General features: G+C 36.4%; 1 protein-coding gene across 4 annotated transcripts in view; it reads right to left on the bottom strand.

The window, feature by feature from the left end:
* Positions 1–22155, bottom strand: part of SIK3 (SIK family kinase 3) — a 284867-nt gene that overhangs the window by 106130 nt on the left and 156582 nt on the right. For all 4 annotated transcript variants that reach the window (XM_072611006.1, XM_072611008.1, XM_072611007.1 and 1 more), the window contains exon 3: positions 16810–16873. In XM_072611006.1, coding sequence (XP_072467107.1) covers positions 16810–16873 — 64 coding nt within the window. The remainder of the gene's footprint in view (positions 1–16809; positions 16874–22155) is intronic.

Below are 22155 nucleotides of genomic sequence, written 5' to 3'. Positions count from 1 at the left end.
TATTGTAGTTGTTGGGACATTATTAACAAATCAACAGACCCACAAACAACAATCAATTAAGGAAGATCTATAACTCTTTCTTACAATGCACATGTCTTTCTTAGCATTTTCCCCTTCAAGAGAAATAATTATCTATTGCACCAAATTAACAAAAAAAGAAAAAAGAAAACAAAAGAAAAAGAAGTTTCTAGCTTGGTGGCCAAGACAGCAGTTAACTGAGGAATTGTGGGATGGTAATAAATGCACTCCCCCAAACGGATGTTGAAGTTTCTCCTGAGACATGTCTGATGAAACTTCCAACAAAAGAAGAGGTGCCTGAGCTGTGGCACTAAGCTGAGCTGTCCAAGAAGCCCAAACCTACCTTGAGCCGGACATTCCTTTTCACTTCAAGAAACCATTAACTGCTGCTCTGACCCTTGATTTCCCTTAACCCAAGACCTAATTATTCTAATCACATGTTTTGGTTGGTAAACTTTTTAATTAAAGATCTTTGAAGAGACAGTTCTTCTTGAGAAATATAAAAATAAGCTTTTATAAAGGTTTATCATCAGTAGTTTATTTGGACAAGTCACCCATTAATTAAAATGCCCAAGTGACAATTGTCTTGCAGTAAATACTCATTTCCAACAGACATCAAAACCTTTCTTCTTGAGAATTTCTTGATTTCTAAAATAATGAGAGAGTATTTTTAAAAAATCTCTTTATGCTTTCTATGTATCTCATCTTCTGAAGAGACTGGAAAGTTCTCAAAATTGCTACAGGGTTCAGCAGCTGGTAACACTCTATCTTATCTCAATACTGATTCATTGTGTAACCTTGGAATAGGCACTAAACCTAACTTACCTCTTCTTCGCAATCTGTTAAACAGAAAGAATCAAGTAAACTATGTTCTATGGGGTCATTAGAAAATGGAGTACCACCTTGTTTAATTTAATATACTAATGGAGGTGAATTCTAAAGTAATCTTAACAAAATACACTACACTTAAATAAACAAACTTGAACTTTTCTTTAAGGTTTAGGAAGCATTTAATTGCTTCAAGGTGATTGTTCTGAATCTCAATTATCATTTAAGTACAGTGATAGTAGTGATTTGTGCTTGACAGATTGCTGGGCAAACAGCTTGGATCCCAGGAGCCATGGGTGATATTTATATACCACTTTTCAAATTCTATAATTAAGGTGTTAATTACCAAGTATTAAGAAGTTTTCTCCTAGCTAATCTTCAGTGATATAATGCCCCAAAATACCTTCATTTGGGGAAAAGTATTATCTGAGGCTATGACAAGGATATGACATCATATCAGCTCATATTACTTATGTTGTAAGTTATGCCTTCCTTTTTTCAAATCTAGTCACTTCACAATTCATCTGCTTTCTGCCTAAGGCTCCAGCGTGGTGGGTGTTTTAGGAAAGCAAACAGCCTACAGTGGTTTTCAGTTTCAGTTGAAAATGTTCTTTCAGCTGCCCCTTGACAAATGGCTGGTTATATTCATATATATTCTGTAGGCAGGATACAAAAATTCCTCAAGTTCAGATATGAAATTTGACTTTTGGTGCAGAAACTTCATAGCAATAGCCCAGAATAAAACTTAATACAGAGCACAGCAGTTGAAAAAAAATCTGGGGCACTTTCTGGACAGCTTTAGAAGGTAGTTAAAACAAAGTACTTACTGAATATAGTCAATACTGATGGTAACTGTGATTTAAAAAAAAAAAAACTCAGAATGAATTAATGCTACAGGACCCTCTAAAGAACTGGTGTGGCTACTGCAGGCAGTCCAGTGGGTTGGCTAAAAGGTTAGAAATACTATTCAATGCCCCAGGTCCAAATTATTGTACCCAGAAGTTGTACTTCTTGCTCCCTGTACCTCTAAGGGCTCCAGAAGGCTCTCTCAGTTCAATCCTCAATTAGACATGTATTCTATAATACCTATCTCAGTAATGATTTTCTTTTGCCATCAATAAATATTTATTTTGCAATCACCACTGGTTAAGAATTATAACATTAAATTTTTTTCCACCAGAATTTCATACTCCCCAAACTAACAATCTTACCAATCAATCAACATAAAGTGCTAGCTATGTGCCAAACACAATGGTAAGTGCTGGGAATATAAAAAGTTCTAGTTCTGGAGAGATATGAAGTTAATAATCAGTTACCTTAAAAATCCAGCAATTTTTTGTGACATTTTCAGTCAAATTCCTAAGAGGAATTTTTTTTCTGTCATCGTCTAATCCTTATAAACATTTAATGAATGAAGGAATGTGTTTCCCTAGCTATTTCTCATCATTCATTTCATTGTAATTTCATGACATATTTTTCATTACAACTGAAACCTCACTTAGTGAATGCTAGTGGAGACTTGGCATAACTATTATGACCAAAAAAAAAAAAAAAAAAGTTTATACACATAAGACAATAACTCAGTACTTCCCAGACAGAGGGAATGCATTTTCACAGTCCACTCATATAAGTAAGGTAGCGCACAACAGGCATTTTGTCCTTGCCTACAGAAGACTGGGAGAGAAAGAAACATCCTATTGGATAACTAGATTATTTTCTTTCACAGAGGCCTAAAAAGTGCAAACAGAAGAGATGTATCAGTGTCAAAATCATGTCATAAATGGGGTAGTATGGTGGAGTTCACTTTATTTCTTAAAAAAATTCACTTTTCTACCAGAAATAGTGTCTTCAAAAGGAACAAGCCAGAGGCAGAGCCAAGATGGTGGAGTAGAAGGACAGATCTGTAAAAGCTCTCCCCCATGGCCCATAAAATGCCTGTAAAAAATGACTCTAAACAAATTCTAGAGCAGCAGAAGCCACAAAACAACACAATGAAAGAGATTTCCAGTCCAAGACAGCCTGGAAGGTCGACAGGAAAGGTCTATCACACTGGGCACAGAGTGGAGCACAGTCTAGCCTTGGCCTCACAGCAGGGACAGGACCAGAGTAGGCCTCGGGGTGAAATCCCCAGTGATTCCCAGATTGCTCAACCCACAAACGCGAAAGACAGCTTCAAAGGTCAGTGGGGAAAGCTCTTTCACCTGGGTGAGAAGGGAACATGGTCTGGCACCATCTGAAGCAGCAGCTGCAGAGTCCATTTTTGGAGCCTTCCACCTAAAGATCCTGGAGGAATTGAGCCATTGATCTGGATCTCAGCCCTGAGTGGAGATCCTGGGGTGAGGAAGAGTGCTGACTTGGTAGAAGCTCTTGAGAGGGAATTCTACTCACAGATCCTGGGCAGAAAAGCTTGTGGTAGCTCCCAGATCAGAACGCAGGCCAGGAGAGGTGTAAACACCTCTCCCTTGATTGTGCCAGCTTGGAGGAACTGAGAACTTACAGGTCTCCACAGTATATCCTACCCTTGCCACAGTATACCCTACCCTTGACAAAGGACTCAAAAGTCAAGTAACTGGCTGGGAAAATGCCCAAAAAAGGAAAAAAAATAAGAATATATAAGGTTACTTTCTTGGTGAACAGGTATTTTCTTCCATCCTTTCAGATGAGGAAGAATAATGCACACCATTAGAGGAAGACATAAAAGTCAAGGCTTCTGCATCCAAAACCTCCAAAATAAATAGGCAATGGTCTCAGGCCATGGAAGAACTCAAAAAGGATTTTGAAAATCCGTAAGAGAGGTGGAGGAAAAATTGGGAAGACAAATGAGAATGATGCAAAAAAAATCATGAAAAGCGAGTTAACAGCTTGCTAATGGACACCCAAAAAATGCTGAAGAAAAGAACACCTTTAGAAATAGACTAACTCAAGTGGCAAAAGAGGTCCCAAAAAACCAATGAGGAGAAGAATGCTTTAAAAAACACAACTAACCAAATGGAAAAGGAGGTTCTAAAGCTCAATGAAGAAAATAGTTCTTTAAAAATTAGAATGGAACAGATGGAAGCTAATGACTTTATGAGAAACCAAGAAATCACAAAAGAAAACCAAAAGAATGAGAAATTGAAGACAATAAGAAATATCTCAGGAAAAACAACTGACCTGGAAAATAAATCCAGGAGAGACAATTTAAAAATTATGGGACTACCTGAAAGCCATGATCAAAAAAAGAGCCTAGACATCATCTTTCATGAAATTATCAAGGAAAACTGCCCTGATATTCTAGAACCAAAGGGCAAAATAAATATTGAAAGAATCAACCAATCACCTCCTGAAAGAGATTCAAAAAGAGAAACTCCTAGGAATATTGTACTCAAATTCCAGAGTTCCCAGGTCAAGGAGAAAATATTTCAAGCAGCTAGAAAGAAATAATTCTAGTATTGTGGAAATACAATCAGGATAACAGAAGATCCAGCAGCTTCTACATTAAGGGATCAAAGGGCTTGGAATATGATATTCCAGAAGTCAAAGGAATTAGGATTAAAATCAAGAATCACCTACCCAGCTAAACTGAGTAAAATACTTTAGGGGAAAAAATAGTCATTCAATGAAATGGAGGACTTTCAAGCATTCCTGATGAAAAGACCAGAGCTGAATAGAAAATCTGACTTTCAAACACAAGAATCAAGAGAAGCATGAAAAGGTAAACAGGAAAGAGAAATCCTAAAGGACTTACTAAAGTTGAACTGTTTACATTCCTACATGGAAAGATCATATTTGTAACTCTTGAAACTTCTCTTAGTATTTGGGTAGTTGGAGGGATTATACACACATATATATAGACAGAGGGCACAGGGTGAATTGAATAGGAAGGAATGGTATCTAAAAAAATAAAATTAAGGGGTAAGAGAGGAATATATTGGGAGGAGAAAGGGAGAAATGGCAAGAGGCAAACTATGTCATAAAAGAGGCAAGAAAAAGCTTTTTTAATGGAGGAGAAAAGGGGGGAGGTGAAAGGGGAAAAGTGAAAATTACTCTTATCATGTTTGGCTTAAGGAGGGAATAACATGCACATTGAATTTGGTATGAAAATCTACCTTACATTATAGGAAAGTAGGTGAGAAGGAGATAAGCAGGGTGCGGGGGATGATAGAAGGGAGGGCAAATGGGAGGAGGGAGTAATTAGAAGTAATTGGAGAGGGGACAAGGTCAAAAGAGAGAATAGAATTAATGGGGGGCAGAATAAGATGGAGGGAAATATAATTAGTCTTTCACAACATGACTATTATGGAAGTCTTTTGCAAAGTTACACATATATAGCCTATATTGAATTGCTTGCCTTCTCAATGGGGATGGGTGGGGAGGGAGGAAGGGAGAGAAGTTGGAACTCAAAAGTTTTAGGAACGAATGCTGCGAATTTCTTTTGCATGCAACTGGGAAATAAGAAATACAGATAATGGGGTACAGAAGTCTATCTTGCCCTACAAGAAAAGAGGAAAGATGAGGATAAGGGAAGGGAGGGGTGTGATAGAAGGGAGGGCAGATTGGGGAAAGGGATAATCAGAGCTTGGTGTTTTGGGGTGGGGGGAGGGGAGAGATAGGGAGAAAATTTGGAATTCAAAATGTTGTGGAAATGAATGTTGAAAACTAAAAATAAATAAATAAACAAAAAAGAAAGAAAGAAAAGAAACAAGCCACCACATAGGCATAATTCTGAGATGTAGAGGGAGAGTGGAGAACAGTAGAGAAATTCCTGCTCATTTAAATGACAACCCGAAATGAGAATTTCAGTCAATGACAAAGGAAATGACAGTGGGTAGTTCTTTGCTAATCACTTGATTCTGTCATTAATTCTTTTTGCATCCATGGAAACAACTTCCTATTTATCAAACAAGTGCTTCTTTCCAGAAGAACAAGGGTGAGGCCAAGGTAACTCAGGTTCCTGGTGAGGTTAAGAAGAGTATACTCAGTTGATATCATATTGTCCTTACCATGCACGCCCTATGCTGGCAATGCCTAAAGGAAGATTTGTTGTTTTGCCTTCCTTGCCAAGAAACTCAGCCACCCCACAAGCAGAGTGCTTCATTTGTTGCTGCTCATCTGTACCATATTTCCACCTCTAGATCCTGATCCTGACTTTCTAAAACCGTCTTCTGGAACCTGAATCCCACAGGTCAAATCAATCCTGAATTGATTATTGCCACTCACCACAAGCAGTTTATACTTCAAGGTAATCCAGAGGTTTCCAACTAACATACCAAATACAAATGATGTTCTGCTAGGTATGAGGCAATATGAATAATTTAAAATTGTTTAAAAAAAAACCTGTTATCATTTTTTCTTTTAATCTACTTAATTAGAACATTCATCTTATTAAGGGGAGATGATAGTGAAATTTGTTGGCAGTAGAAATTTTATTTATTGATATTTAATGAGAGACAGTTTAGTATGATGGAAAGGGCCTGAGACTGAAAGTCATAAGAGATAAGAGTTCAGATCCTGGCTCTGAAACTTGTCTTGGGACCATGGGTCCACCTCTGAGCCACAGTTTCTTTATTAGTAAAGATGGGGATAATAAAGCCTACATATAGTGTTAATATTAAATTTGCACTTTGAAAACCTTAACAAACTATATAAACGTGATCTATGATTATGTCATTTCATTTTTTTTTAACTTTCTCATTCTTTCGGTATCTTTTCCTTCCTGTGCTATCTTGCAAAATGAGCCCCTCAACTTTTCAAGAACTGTGCTTACTCCTGCACAGTCTTTCTCTGTATTTCTTCTGGTCCAGTCAGTCAATGAGCATTTATTAAGTGTTAAATATGTGTCAGGCCTTGTGCTATGCTCTGGCGATACAAAGAAAGGCAAAAACAGGATCCCTGCCTCACATTCTAATGGGGAAGAAAACATGCAAATAATTGTATATACAAGATATATGCAGGAAAAAAGGGCCTGGGATATTGAAGGGGAAAACCATCAGAAAAAGCCTTCTACAAAAGGTGGGATATGAGCTTAGTCTTTAAAGAAGCAAGAAGACACCAGAGGTGAGGAGAGGGAATTCTGAGAACAGTAGACATCCAGGGAAGAGGCACCATCAAAAGATGTAATATCTTGTGCAGAGAAAAGCAAGAAGGCCAATGTTGTGAGATCAGATAATGTGAAAGAGAGTAAAAATAAAATAATAAGAATGGAAAGGCAGAAGGGGCCAGACCATGAAAGACTTTAAAAGAAAAAAAAAAAGGCATTGCATATTTGATGTTGAGGTAGATAGATTTAGCCATTCACGAATCTTGAGTGCCATTTCTACTTCCTCATTTTGTGCCCCCCAGTCCTTATCTCTCTTGTAGGTTCCAATTCAGCACCTATAAGTATCTATTGAACATCTTTACCTGGAGGTTCCATCTGTGTTTAAACTTAACAGGTCCAAGAGGAAACTCATTATCAGGAATACTGGGTTAGGAAGACCTGATTTCAAATCTGGGCTCAGACACTTAGCTGTGTGGCCCTGGGCAAGTCTCTTAACCTCTGTTCTCTCACTTGTAAAATGGGAATAACAACAGTACTTAACTAGTAGGATTGTGAGGATCAAATGATATAATATATGCTAAGCACTTAGCACAATGCCTGGCACATAATAGGCACTATAAATGCTTATTTCCTCCCTCCCACCTATCCACCAGGCTACAACATCAATGCTGCACAAGTTGGCTAGACCCATATGCTTGGAAACAAATGCAACACCCTCCCTGCCCCACCCCCAACCCCACCCCTCAAGCCTGTCCCATCCCCTATTCTCCCTCACTGCTCTAGTGCCATGGAGATCCAAAATCTGCTGAGGTCACGATAGCCCAGTGTCCACAATTCTGTGCTACAACAGTGCAGGCATTCTGGTACAGTAAAAAGAGCACTGGATTTGGAATCTAAGGCTTTGGATACTAATGCTATTTAAAACCAGTGTAAAGATAAGATGGAAATAGTTAATATTGGAGGGACTGCAGAAGAACAAACACAATAATACACAACTGTTCTCTGAAGTGAGCCAACCATTCTGGAAAGAAACTTGGAATTTTGCCAAGAAATTAGCAGAAACAAAAATGTCTAGACTCTTCAATCCAAAGATCCTACTGACAGGCACATACCCTCAAAAGGTTAAAGCCAGAAAGGTCTCATGTACACCAAAACATTCACAGAAGCACTTTTTTTTAAATAGTATCAAAGGACTAGAAGCTAAGAAGATAATTCATTGATTTGTGAATGACTGAACAGACTATGGGAAATGAATGTAATGAATAACCATACCATAAGAAATGATATATATATATAAAGAATCCCGAAAAGCACAGGAAGACATACATAAAAACTGATGTGGAGTGAAAAACTGAATTAGGAAAATTTTATGTTATATTATATTATATATATATATGTGTGTGTGTGTGTGTGTGTGTATATATATATATATACACACACACATATATGTATATACTTATCATATATCCAGTTTATAGTATCTAAAAGTCTTAGTGTGGCTTTAAGCTTTGTGTGTGTGTGCACGTTCTCTCTCTCCCCTTCCATCTTTTCCTCCCTCCCTCCCCCTCTTTGCAGAGAGTGGAACATTTCATATGATGTCAGATTCAGTTGGATGTTAGTTTTGATGAACTGCAGTTTTTATTTCTTTCTTCTTTGTAACAAGGGATGTTTTTCCAAATAGGGGACAGAAAAGGACATATTTCAGAATAAAGATGATGTAAAAAAAGACATCAGTAAAATTTTTAAATGTATATAAAATCCTGTACAACCTGGGACAAATCACGTACCTTTCCTGAATTTCAATTTTTCCAACTGTAAAATGGTTGGTTCAAATGATGTTTAAGTCTCTTCCAGATATAAATTCTATATTCTTAATCCAACCTGGATGCAAAATCTTATAGGATCATAAATTGAGACTTTTAAGAGTTCAACTCTATCAAGATAAGGAAAGTGAATGGAATCTTGAGTTGTAAAATCTAAAGCCCTAAGGAGTTAAATAACTTGCCCAGTCAGTAAGAGAATTGTAGAACAAAGATTTGTATTACACTCCTTATGGCAGCTCCCTTTTCAAGTATACTTTTTCCACTCTAATCAGTGTAGAAGGAGATTTTTGCTCTGATCACTTCAGAAAAAGACTACAAGGACAGTTTAGGCCCAGGAAGATAATGAAGACAATCCCCAACATGGGGGAGGCTGGGGGTAGTAGGAGAAGAACCTGGCAAGAATGACCTTCTGACTGCACTGACATAATGTGTGTAAGATTTCTCTCTGATAGGACACAGGCAGACTGCTTTTCTGTTTGTCTCTACTTCCCAGGACATTGTGTTGATTTCAAAGCAAAACAAAGTAAACTTTTTTTTAAGCTCTTTAAGTGCTGTAGTCTTTGTAACGGATGAGGAAGATGTGGTAAGCAAAAACTGATATTTCTTGAATACAAGACAAATGTAAAATGAGGTAGATGATTCTGAGAGGCTTTCACTGACCACTAAAGCTCCCCAATCAGAGTTTGGTTTTGGGCTATCCCTGTTCTCAAAAGTTCCAAACCCTGAGACAGCAAACAGGTTCTGAAAACAGTCTCAAAGGTCAATCCTCACAAATGCAATGTGGGTCATTAATGTCTCATTACATATTCTCTTGTATACAAACCAATCACTACAAATAACACTATATTTAAATATTACGAGAACATTCTTTTAGTTTTAAAAAATTACATACTACTAAATTTGTGTACCTATAGTCAAAATATAAACTTTTATATTTTCTTCCAGCTTTCAAAGCCTATAAAAAGGTGACACAAATTTAAATCACCTTAAATACAGTAAACACTTTCAACCTGCCAAAGTCTGATGAAACGCAAGGAAATATAAATTGTGCAAACAATCTTTATATATATATCTATATATACATAGATATATATAGAGATATATATATATCAATTTCTCTCCAAGTACTTTTGACTAAGACGTTAAAATTACATTTTTCTTTTCCTAGAACTAATTTTGGTTCTTTGTGTAGAGAAACTGAATTAACCAAAGAGGGTCAAGGAAAAAAAAAACCCAGAGAACCTTTAGTACCCACAAAAAAATGCTGATCACCAATAGGTCTCTGGTGAATGTTGACTTTGGAGAGTATGTTCACTGTCTTAATATTGTAGCAGTCTTGGGCATGTTACCTGGTACCTTCAGTTTTAAGTCCTACTGCAGCTGATAGGATGAATATATGCTTTTGTTAATGGAAATTTTAGCAGAGAGGTGAAAATAACCTGGATGTCCTCTATTTCTTAAGAAGAGATGTATGGATAGCTTGTCCAGATAAACTAATAAACTGATAAAGAGAAGTTCAAGATGTGATTTCAAACACTGAACAAATAAATTAGCAAATAATTTTTTTTTTAAATGGGGCAGTTTGAAAAGCAGAAAGGAAGCATAACTTCAATGGTTCTTCACAGCAAGTTTTATGTGAATGATGAGAAATTGTTCTACAGTGGCACTGAATGTTAATTAAGGTTCTTCATTTCTATAAATAAACCCTTAGGGAAAAGCTAGAGAAATCATCTTCAATCAACCTTTGGATAGTACAGACATACAGTACATCCGAAACTGAATCTCAGTTCTTGGCTATACCATAGGCACAATGCAGATGGCATTAGAAGATAATACATTTGAAAATGCTAAGAAAACAAATGATTAATCATAAATACAAATGCTTAAACAAATGCTAAATCCCTTCATAATAACTTTAAAAACTTTAGACAGCATTCCTGCTTGCTTGCTACTCAGGAAATATTCTTTTGACAAAATACTACGGTTTCTGACTCTCAGGTCTCTAATTGGAAACTTCAGGATGTCTATTCAGAGGAAATAGCCTATGGAAGCTGAACGTTATTAGCTCAATGGTAAATGAACTGATCAGTTTCTCATTTTCATTTATGGTTTAATGTGCCCATGTTTCCATGGTCAGCTTTTGATAATATAGAACATGCTGGTAATAAATTATCCCAATGAACTAAATTTTTCAACAGATAAAATGCTTTGTGTGCATTACTTTTAACATGTTTTTATACAAAATGATTGAGACAAATAGGTTTCTTTACAAGGCAAAAATATATTTAAGAACATGTTATGGAAAAGAAAGTAAAACATGAATTATGTCAGGAGTGCTAAAGCTGGCAAACAAACTGAGACTGGAAATGAATACTAAGGACAATAAAAAAATTTTATAAGCTGAACTGATAAGAAGTGGATCAAAAAAGAGATAGGACCCAGGCTCAAGGTATAGGGGCTAATAGTTATTCAGGAAATGGAAGAGGAAGGGAAGGTTTAAACTATTAACTTCTTACTATTCTTTTTATTTCCTGGCAAAGAAAATGATCTTTGGACTACAAAAAAAAATTTTTTTTTTTTAAATTAGTTGCAGGGAATAGAAACCCAAGTTAAGGGATGAGATGGCTGGACTGAGCTGGGCTCAATAAGTTCAATTAATTAGGCCAAGATCAACTATATATTGGGGTTATAAAAGAACTGAAAAATGTGATTGCTGATCTACTGGCAATGAAAGACCATGGAGAATGGAGGAGGTGCTTCCCCAGGAGGTGCTAGGGAAGGATAAATGCCCTGGTTTACAAGAGTTGGGAATGCAACTGATAGCCTGGTGAGCTTGACGTTTTTTTTCCTGGCAAATTCCAACACTTATAAAGGAATGCTGTGATCAATAAAAGCTTTATGACTTTACCATGAATAGCTCAAGTCAAGCTAACAAAAATTCTTGCCCAGGGCACGTAGGCTAGCAACTTGGAGGAGTGGGGTCATCAAAGAATGACAGCATAGAACACCTAAAAGGGCCTTTGGATTCATCATCCACTCCAAACTCCATCATCTAACATAGTGAAAACAGAGGCTCTGAATGGTTAGGTGCTTTAGCAACGGTGGTAAGTAGTAAATGGTAGAGCAGGATTCAAACCATGTCCTCTGGCTCCAAATCCAGTGTTTTTCCCATTGTATTAATAATACTGCTTCCTATATAATACACTTAGCTTTCAGCAACATATCTGACAGTCTTTCACAGTATCTTTATGGAAAAGCTGAAGAGACATAGGCCAGATAACTGGCAGTTAAGCAGATTTAGAAATTGAGTGACTTGACCCAAAAAGCAGTAAATTAGGGGTTGATGTCAATGTCAGTTTGGAGTGAGATCTGTAAATTGGAGATAATACAAATTCTTTTAAGTATTTCACAGAGTTGTTTGAGGCTCAAATGAGAATGCACTTTGCAAATATTCAACTGCTATATAAGTATCAGTTATTATAATTATTTTTATTCTATCTCTAATAGGATGACTCGTGCATCTGTTCTGAGCCCAGTGCTGTTTTTTTTTTTAAATGATCTGGAAAAAGGAATAAATGGCATGCTTTGTCAGATTTGCAGATGACAAAACTTGAAGGGATTACTAAAACAGATGAAAAAGTTCAATCACAAAAAGATCTTTGATAAGCCAGAATGATGGGAAGAACCTACTGAAGAGAAATGTAAAATTCTACATTTAGACTAAAAAGAAGTCAACTTTATAAGTACAGGATAGGGGTTGAAGGGTGATGAGACCAGTATTTTCCAAAATAAGATCAGAATTGGTAAAGAGAGCTTGTTCACTATTCTGACAAAATCACAAATCTGGTACAGAAAAATAGCAGTCATAAAAGGGGTATTTTATGCTTCTGATTTCTCTGTACCTCACACACAACTTGCTCTTTTCTATTCTTATATGACTTTGTACATGCCATTCTCCACACTTAAAAGGCTTTCCTCTTCTCTTTTTTTCAACAGTCTTCTGATCTCAAAACATAAATAAGAATTTATAACTACCCCTGAATCTGATCACTGTTCTACTCTGAAACCCTTCAGCAAATAAATTCAGCTGTGTTATAGTATCCTTAAGTTCTGGATAAATTGCTTTCTGTTGGCATGTGTATGAGATGCCAACCTCCTAATTTAGATGGTAAGAGGCAGTGTGTTTTAGTGAATAGAGAGTTAGCCTCATAATGAGTCCTGTCTCTGGCTGGGTAACTCTGAACCACTGAACTTTTCAGCACCCTAGGAAACTTTCTCTCTTTTTTAACCTATTTTTTTAAATATTTTTTTTTAATTTTCAGTTCAAAATTCTTTTCCTCTTTCTAGTCCTTCCCTATTCATTGAGAAGACAAGTTAATATGATAGTTATTATACATATGAAGTTAAGCAAAATATATTTCCACATTAACTTGTTTAAAAAAAGAAAACAGTAGATAATTGTACTGATTAGAGCAGCTAAGACATTCACAGTTGATCATCATACAATGTTGCTATTACTGTGTACAATGTTCTGGTTCTGCTCACTTCACACTGCATTAGTTCATATAAGTTCATGTGAGTCTTCTCAGGTTTTTTGGAAACCATCCCCCTCATCATTTCTTATAACATAAAAGCATTTAACTACAATCATATATCACAACTAATTTAACCATTCCCCGATTGGCATCCTCTCAATTTCCAAATCGTGGCAACCACAAATAAAGCTGCTATATATAATTTTGTAAATTTATAAAGGTCCTTTACCTTTCTCGTTGATCTCTTAGGGACACAGACCTAGTAGTGGTAATGCTGCGTCAAAAGATATGTACAGTTTTATAGTCCTTTGCATACAGTTCCACATTGTTCTCCAGAATGACTGGACCAGCCCTAGGAAACTTTCTATATAGGTTACAAAATATACATAGGGCAGAACTCAATTGGTAAAGGAAATTTCCTCACATGGGAGTTCCCTATGCCAATGAATCACAGATCCAGCCCTTGTCTCCATCTCCACTCCCCTAAACTCCGCATCAATTTTAAAAGTTACTAAGCTCTTGAAAGGAAAGGACTGTATATTTTTATTTTATTCCTGAACAGAATCTACTATACGGAAGACAATCAAACGCTTACAGAATGTGTAAAATGAATACTTCTTCAGTACTTTCAAGGATTTGTAATTTGGCTTGGCTATATCCTCCACCCTCTCAATTATGCATATCACAACCCATCTAAGATTTAGTAAGATGTCTTTGAGTGTTGTTGTGGCCAGAAAATTAATCAACCTTTAGCCAACTCGGTAACTAATGCCCAAGGACTTACTCCATCTGCTTATCACATATCTATTCTCACCTGGATGCTGACTCTTCTCATCCTCACTTCCATCAGAGGCAATCCAGAGCCCCCCTCCCCCCAATGCCTGGGGTCACTACCTCTGCTCCCCATAGGCAATGTTCTGGGACTATCTGTCCTGCCATTGTTCACTAAGGTCCATGGTGCCTTGCCAGCAGTCCTGCAATATTTTAACTGTTGGGGCCTATCTCCTGGCTGTCATGTCTACATTAGAGATTAACTCTACTCTATGTGTTTTCTCCCCTAATTAGAATGTGAGCTCCTTGACAGCACATATTGTCCTCACTTTTCTATTTGTAGTAAAGACAGGAATTTCACCCATCACAGGGCCCATATTCAAAATCACTCCTCCCTGGTAGGATCTACCAGAGATTGTTCAATGTTGACACAAACTTCAAGAACCTATGCCATGATGAAGCAACAAAGAAGCACTAGAATAGAATAAATGAAAGTCTTATTAATGACACTCTCCTAATAGAATGCTAAACTTCGCTTTTATACTACTGAATCAAAGACTGAAGACTTGAAAATATTTCTACAGATAACTGTTATCTGTTACTATAAGCACTGTTACGTACAGTACTATAAGTACTGTAAGTACTGTTAAGCACTTCTAGTCAGCTCTCAAAATTAAAGAAATCAAATAATATACAATTAATTGATAAACAAATGGTGACTCAAATTAATTCCATGACACTAGCAATCACATGATACTAGCATGACACTGTGTTTAACTAGCAGCAAGAATTCCTACAGAACAAAGATGCCACATAAATCTAATAAACAGATAAAGTTCATTCCTTATTAAAGGATTGCTAAAACATATTTTCCTTTATTTTGGAAATGGTAATAAATGCTCTGACATTCCCAAACTGATAAATGGTCACAAATAAGAACAACTGGTTTACTAAGCAAGAATTTCAAACTATCAATAGATGTAAAAAAAAGTGTTCCAAATTCCTAATTAGAGAAATGCAAATTAAAGCAAATGAGGTTCCCCATTGCAGCTATCAGATTGGTAAAGTTAACAGAAAACACAAAGGACAAATGTTTGAGGGGCTGTAGGAAGACAGGAACACTAATGGACTTCTGGTGGAACTGTGAACTGGTTTAGTCACTCCAGAAAGCAACTTGGAACTTTGTCCAAAAAGTTACTAACCTGTGAATACCCTTTGAAGGTGTTATATCACTATACCCCAAAGAGAACAAAGAAAAAAGAAAAGAACACACATATTCAAAAAATATTTACAGCAGTCCCTTCATGGAGTCAAAAGCTGGAAACCATTGTACCATAGGAAATAATGTTGTTGTTGCTGTTGGGAATAGAAAAACTTGTGTGAAATAATAAAGAGTGAAGTAACCAAAAACAGGAGAACAATTCATACAATAATAACAGAATTGTAAAGCAAACAACTCTGAAAAATTTAAGAACTCCAATTGACACTGACCAATCACAGATTCAGAGAATGGATGATGAAACACACTATCCATCTCCAGATAAAGACATAGTAGATTCAGAGGGCATTAATCCAAAGCTTAAGCACAAGGATAAGATAAAAAAATGGACTTTCCTAGTAATCACAAAAGTTAGAAGAGCCAACAGGTATAGCCACTGCTCCTATCTGGCTACATGTTGAAGTATTAAAACTCTTTTTTCATTTCATTCTCATATCATTGTGATACAGCCAAGGATATAATGAGATAGTTAAAATCAGGCCAAAAGGATGCTACTTTCTCTAGAGGGTAATGAGGAAGATGTTCAGAGGTAAAAGCTCCCTCCATAAAAACTTAGGGGAGAAATGCAAACAATGAATAGTCCAATTAATAGTCCACATAGCCACAAATGATCAGCTACCAATAAAAAAATTCCCCATTCAAATTCACACCACTTAACCAGTTTTAACTGGTAAACTACCTAGATCTACAAACTAAAAGAAATACATTCAAACAAAAACTCTCTAAAACAAAAATTTTGAAGTCTAATATACAAAAAAAGAGAATTTTTCCAAGAATGTACTGAAAAGAAAAGATATTTACACAATCTAGTTTCCTATGTTTCACCTTTACTCCTTATTACTGGTGTTAAAAATATTTGTTTAGTCACAGCTTTCTCCTAAAAAAAGAAATAAAACAGACTTTCCTGTAACTATCATAGTCTCCTGTTTATTTCTGAGCAAGTAGTGCACAACATCCCTTTGTGACAGTGTTACTGAAATAGCTGAGGAAAGCCTCATTGTGAGGAAGGAAAACAGTTGCTAAGGGGAAAAAAATCTTGAAAATTAGCAAAAGTCAAGGAAAACTGTGAACACATGGTACAGAATATGGCTTTCTGTTTAAATATAACATAGCTAAATGTTTCTGAGATTGACTGCTTCCAGTCTCTCATTCTCATTCATATATTCTCTCTGTCATCCTCTTCTCCCTCTCCTTATCCTCCTTTCCTCCACCCCCATCTGGGCAGGCACTCACATGCACATGTGCACATGTCAGTAGGAAGGGCTCTGAGCAGCCTGTTGGAATGTGTGTTTGGTTTTGGATGCATTTAATACAGATTGCCAAAAACTGACTGAAAGACCTAAACTCCATTCTCAGGGAGACATCGTGAGGCTGACAAAGTGATTTTTCAGGATGAATCAAAAATACTTTGCTCTACAGAAACTGATAACACTGAAGGGACCAGTGTCAAATGACACCTGCGCTAAAGACAAAGGCATGGAGTATCAAGTTTACTCAAAACAATTTTTGATCAAAGAATGTAATGAAGGTACTTACCAAATATTTCTCCTCCACTAGCATATTCTGTCACCAAATAAATCATCCGCTCCGTTTCCATAACCTGGGAGCAAAAGTAAGAAAATGACAATGACATGCATGACAGGAAAGCAAACTAATGATCCCTGTTTAGCCATAGAGAAGGTTGACATCTATTATTACTTGCAAAAAATGTGAAACACTTGTCTTTTTTCCAAAGACATAAATGCTGGTAAGAAGCAGGGGGTGGGGAGGGGAGCTTCATTCCTCAAAGTTCTTAAGTGCAGGAAACTTACTAATTGAGAGAGAGAGTCTCTCTCACCCTTGTCCCCACCAATGTCTTTATTTCTTCTCAAACTCCAGAGAACTGAAAAACACAGAAGCTGCCAAGAAACAAAGCTGAAAGTTCCTATCCAACATCAATCACTCAAATCTAAGTAATGCTGAAAGGAAGAGGAAAAAAAAACACTTTCAAAAAGTTTGTGCCTTTTCTAAGTGGAAATGACCGTTTATTTCCAAACTCCTAATTCATCTCCCAGCAAAAGTTTTTAAAAAACCAGCTTTTACATAAGTCTGATATATGTATTTGGATGTGGTCTCTGTTTTTTGAAATGTCTTTCCCTCAGCTATCTATCTTGTCACACTGATCTTCTTAAATGCCAAGTATTGAGGCCTGGTATAGAAATCAACAGGGAGGATCCAGCAGCCAAGAAATTTAATGCAATTCTAAGCCTCGTTAGAAGAAACAGTGTCCATGGACAGGTGGAGAGTCCTGATGTATTTATACCACGCCATGGTCATATCACACATGGAAGCATGGAATTCAGTTCTTGGTATCACATTATAAGAAAGATATAGAGAGCTGGAAGAGTTCCCAAAGAATGACAACCAAGATAGTGAATAGTCTCTGGTTTCTCATGTCACTAAGGACATGCTGAGGAGGAATCTAAAGAGGGACATAATAATAGGTCTTCAACTATTTGAAGGGCTACCATGTGAAGGAAGTACTATATGTGCTGTGCTTGGTCCCAAAAGAAGAAGCAAGAATTAAAAGTTTAAAAATGCAGCTTTAAGGCCTGATATAATTAAAAATTTCCTAATTAAGGCTATACAAAGTTTCCTCATAAGAAAGTTATAAGACCACATCTCAGTACTCTGGAGAGTAGATCCCTTTTCAGGTACAAATTAGAGTACTTTGATTGTGAGGTCCTTTGCCACTGGTGGCCATGGTGGTTCCATTTCTCTTTGAATGCTGGGGAACTCACCAATACAATGGAAGTTTTCAAGGGGGGATAAAATTAAAGCCCACCGAAAAAGATAAAGAGGGGTGTGAAAATGTTACTAATATTACATGTGAGAGCTGGGAATATGTTTAAATGTCTTAAAATTAGCAAGCTGGCAAAATCATGGGCAAGGTGGAAAGTTTTTACAATCCAGATAGAAGGATGACCCATTTAAATCAATTTCTTGAAAAAGATCAAAAGAGGCTATATTAAGGACAAAAGAGCAGGGTTTTTTTAAAGATAAATTCAAGAATAGTCTGCAGAGAAGAGAAAAATTGGGTCCTCTGAAGTTTAGAAAAAGTTCTTCAGAAGGCACCAGATGAGCAAAAACTCAAAGTGGGATTTTACTTCTAGGGCAAGGCATGGGTGGAGACAAGCATAATTTAACCTGACCAATTTCAACAGGCCAATTCCTGCAAACATAATCCATTTCCCTTTGTAGGGATTAATCCTCATAAGAAGCCTTCTATAGTGAAGCTTTAACAACACATACTATTAAAACATAGCCTTTCTTTTAAAGCATTGTACCCTGAATTTGCTTAAGTCTTAAACATTTTTTCCTTCAGTCATCCACATGCCTGGACCAGTAACGAGCAAGTATTACAGGATAATAATGACAAGGCTACTCATTTTAACTAAGTGAGAGTGGGGGGTTCAAGGAGTAGGGTTGGGATGGGGGGCGTCCTATCCTTTATTACAAGGGAAAGAGCTTTTCTGACATACAGACTTTTAAGTAGGTCTGCTTTCTATTCCTGAGGAACAGCTAGGTGGCAAAGTGGATAGAGTGCTGGGCCTAGAGTCAGGAAAATTCATCTTCCTAAATTCAAACCAGTCTCAGACACTTACTAACTACAAGAAACTGTGCAGCAATTCACTTCACCCTGTTTGCCTCAGTTTCCTCATCTATAAAATATGCTAGAGAAGGAAATGGCAAGCCTCTCCAGTATCTTTGCCAAGAAAATTCCAAATGAGATCACAAAGAGTCAGACGGAACTGAAGAACGACTAAACAAAAACAAGAAGCTCCCTATTCAGATAGAGTATATATCTGCCTACATAATGTAATGTCAGAGGTTTCAAAAATACTTTCTGCAAGCCAATGATCACATTTTGTCCTCCATTTATACCTGGTCTGAAACTCCTGCCATTAGAGTAGTGTTGTATCCAGAACACCATTGTTAAAATAAGGATTAAAATAAAGACCTAGAGGTCAGACCAAGCTGATAATGCAGCTTGTCATTACAACAATGAAGCAGAATAACAGACTATTAGAACTGGAAAAAACCTTAGTGGTTATCTAACATAATCTTTGTATTTTAAAAATGAGATAAACAAATTTTAGAGAGGTTAAGGAATTTCCTAAGATGGCATGTCTAGTAAGTAATAAAGCCAAGAGAGGTAATACACTGTAACAGAAAAAGTATTAGATTTGGAATGATAAGACACTATTTTACTTTGACTCTGTTACTTACAGTGTGACCCAGAAAACAAGGTAAAGGGATATCAGAGAAACTTCTTCTTATAAATATGGGAAATAATAACATTACTGCCATGGAAGATAGTTGGAGAGGTTCCAAAAGGCCCTAATTGTCTAAGAAGCCTTCCCCGGACAAGTCATTTAACTCTGTTGGCCTTAGTTTCTTCATCTGTAAAATAAGCTAGAGAAGAACATCGCAAAGCATTCCAGTATCTTTGACAAGAGAACACCAAATGGGGCTATAGACTCAGACAACTGAAAAATAAGTAACTGAAATGATCATGAACAGTACAGCTTAAGAGTCAGGGAGTGACAAACAATATGTCCTCTTTGTAAATAACTATGAAATTCTCCCTACTGCAAAAAAAGAAATAAATAAAATAAAATAAGAGGTAGGAAGTATACAAAATAGCAGGAGTAGGAGAGTGCCCTTCAATTAGGAAACGGTTGAATAAAAAAATATAAATAGCATATGAATGATATATGAATGGAATGGAACATTACTGCACTGCAAGAAAGAAAAATATGAGGAATTAAGAAAAGCACAGGATCACATTTCCCACCCAGAGTTGTGAAAGGTATATGATAGGTTTTTCTAATTATTTTCAATTAGTATGTTACTTTTTTCTATCACCAAAATTTCTCCCAGTTTTACTCTTTCTATTCTACTGTAGCAAGTCATTCCATATAACAAATAATATATTTTAAAGAAAACAAAAGAAGACAAAAACAAATTCATAAACTCAATGAATACATTAAAAGAATCTGAACTATGGAGTGAGGATTAAAACCAAGAATCACCTACCCAGTAAAACTGAATATAATACTTCAGGGGAAAAAATGGTCTCAAAGAAATAGAGGACTTTCAAGCATTCTTGATGAAAAGATCAGAGATAAATAGAAAATCTGAAAGAATCAAGAGAAGCATGAAAAGGTAAACAGGAAAGAGAAATCATAAGGGACTTACTAAAGTTGAACTGTTTACATTCCTACATGGAAAGATAATATTTGTAACTCTTGAAACTTTTCTCAGTATTTGGGTAGTTGGAGGGATTATATACACACACACACACACACACACACACACACACACACACACACACACACAGACAGAGGGCACAGGGTGAGTTGAATAGAAAGGGTGCTATGTAAAAAAATAAATTTAAGAGGTGAGAGAGAAATATATTGGAAGAAGAAAGGGAGAAATGAAATGGAGCAAATCATAGAAGAGACAAGAAAAAGCTTTTTCAATGGAGGGGAAGAAGGGGGAGGTGAGAGAGAAAGAGTCAACCTTATTTTCATTAGATTTGGCTTAAGGAAGGAATACCATGCACACTCAATTTGGTATGAAAATCTATCTTATCCTACAGGAAAGTAGGAGAGAAGGTTATGGAGGGGGGATGACAGAAGGGAGGGCAAATAGGAGAAGGGGGAAATTAGAAGTAAACATTTTTGAGGAAGGACAGGGTCAAAAGAGAGAATAGAATAAATGGGGGGTAGGATGGAGGGAAAATATAGTTAGTCTTCTACAACATGACTGTTATGGAAGTGATTTGCATGATTACACACGTATAATCTATATCAAATTGCTTGCCTTCTCAGTGAGGATGGGTAGAGAGGGAGGGAGAGAAATTGGAACTCAAAGTTTTAAAAATGAATGTTAAAAATTGTTTTTATATGCAACTGGGAAATAAGACACACAGGCAATGAGTTATAGAAATCTATCTTGTCTTACAAGAAAACAGAAAGGGAAGGGGATAAGAAAATGGAGGGGTGTGACAGAAAGGAGGGCAGATTGGGGGAAGTGGTAATCAGAATGCACACTGTCTAGGGGTGGGTGGAGGGGAGAGATGGGAAGAAAATTTGGAACTCAAAATCTTGTGGAAGGGAATGCTGAAAACTAAAAATAAATTAATTAATTAAAAAAAGAGGAAAAAAAGAAAGAAAAGAGCCTGAACTGTGGACGTTCTATTTCTGCAAAAGGGTGGGAGAAACTGTCTTCTCTTCTTTGGGCCCATACTTGCTTTTTTATAATTTTATAACATTAACTTTTGAACGTTTTGTGGTTGTTCTTTCCATTAACACTGTTGTAGTCATTGCATATATTATTTCCTTGGTACTACATTATGCATCAGATCATATAAATTTTACCTTGCTTGTCTGTATTCATCATGGTTCTCACTTTTTAAAGAACAGTAATATTCTTTTACATTTGTGTGCCACCATTTGTTTAAACATTCTCCAACTGACATCTATTTTATACCCATTATTTCTTTGCTACCACAAAAAAAAATGCTGCTGTAAATATTTTGGTGTATGGGGACTTTCTTATTAATGACCTCCTCAGGGTACAGGTCTAGTAGTATAATCTCTAGATCAAAAGGTATAGGAAATTTAATCACTTTATTTCCATAATTCTAAATTGCTATTCAAAATGGTAATACTGATCCATAGCTACACCAAAAATGCACTATCTTTTTGCAATGCTTCAAACACTGACTATTCCTATCTTTTTTCATCTTTGTTAATTTGCTGGGTATGAGGCTGTTTTTCTTTGCATTTCTCTTCTTATAAACGACTTGAAATAAACGTTCATTTATATGTTATC

The sequence above is a fragment of the Notamacropus eugenii genome, chromosome 5 (genome assembly GCF_028372415.1).
Source record: "Notamacropus eugenii isolate mMacEug1 chromosome 5, mMacEug1.pri_v2, whole genome shotgun sequence".
Taxonomy (NCBI): Eukaryota; Metazoa; Chordata; class Mammalia; order Diprotodontia; family Macropodidae; genus Notamacropus; species Notamacropus eugenii.
The sequence above is the reverse complement of the archived record's forward strand: the minus strand, read 5'-3'. Positions and strand labels throughout refer to the sequence as shown.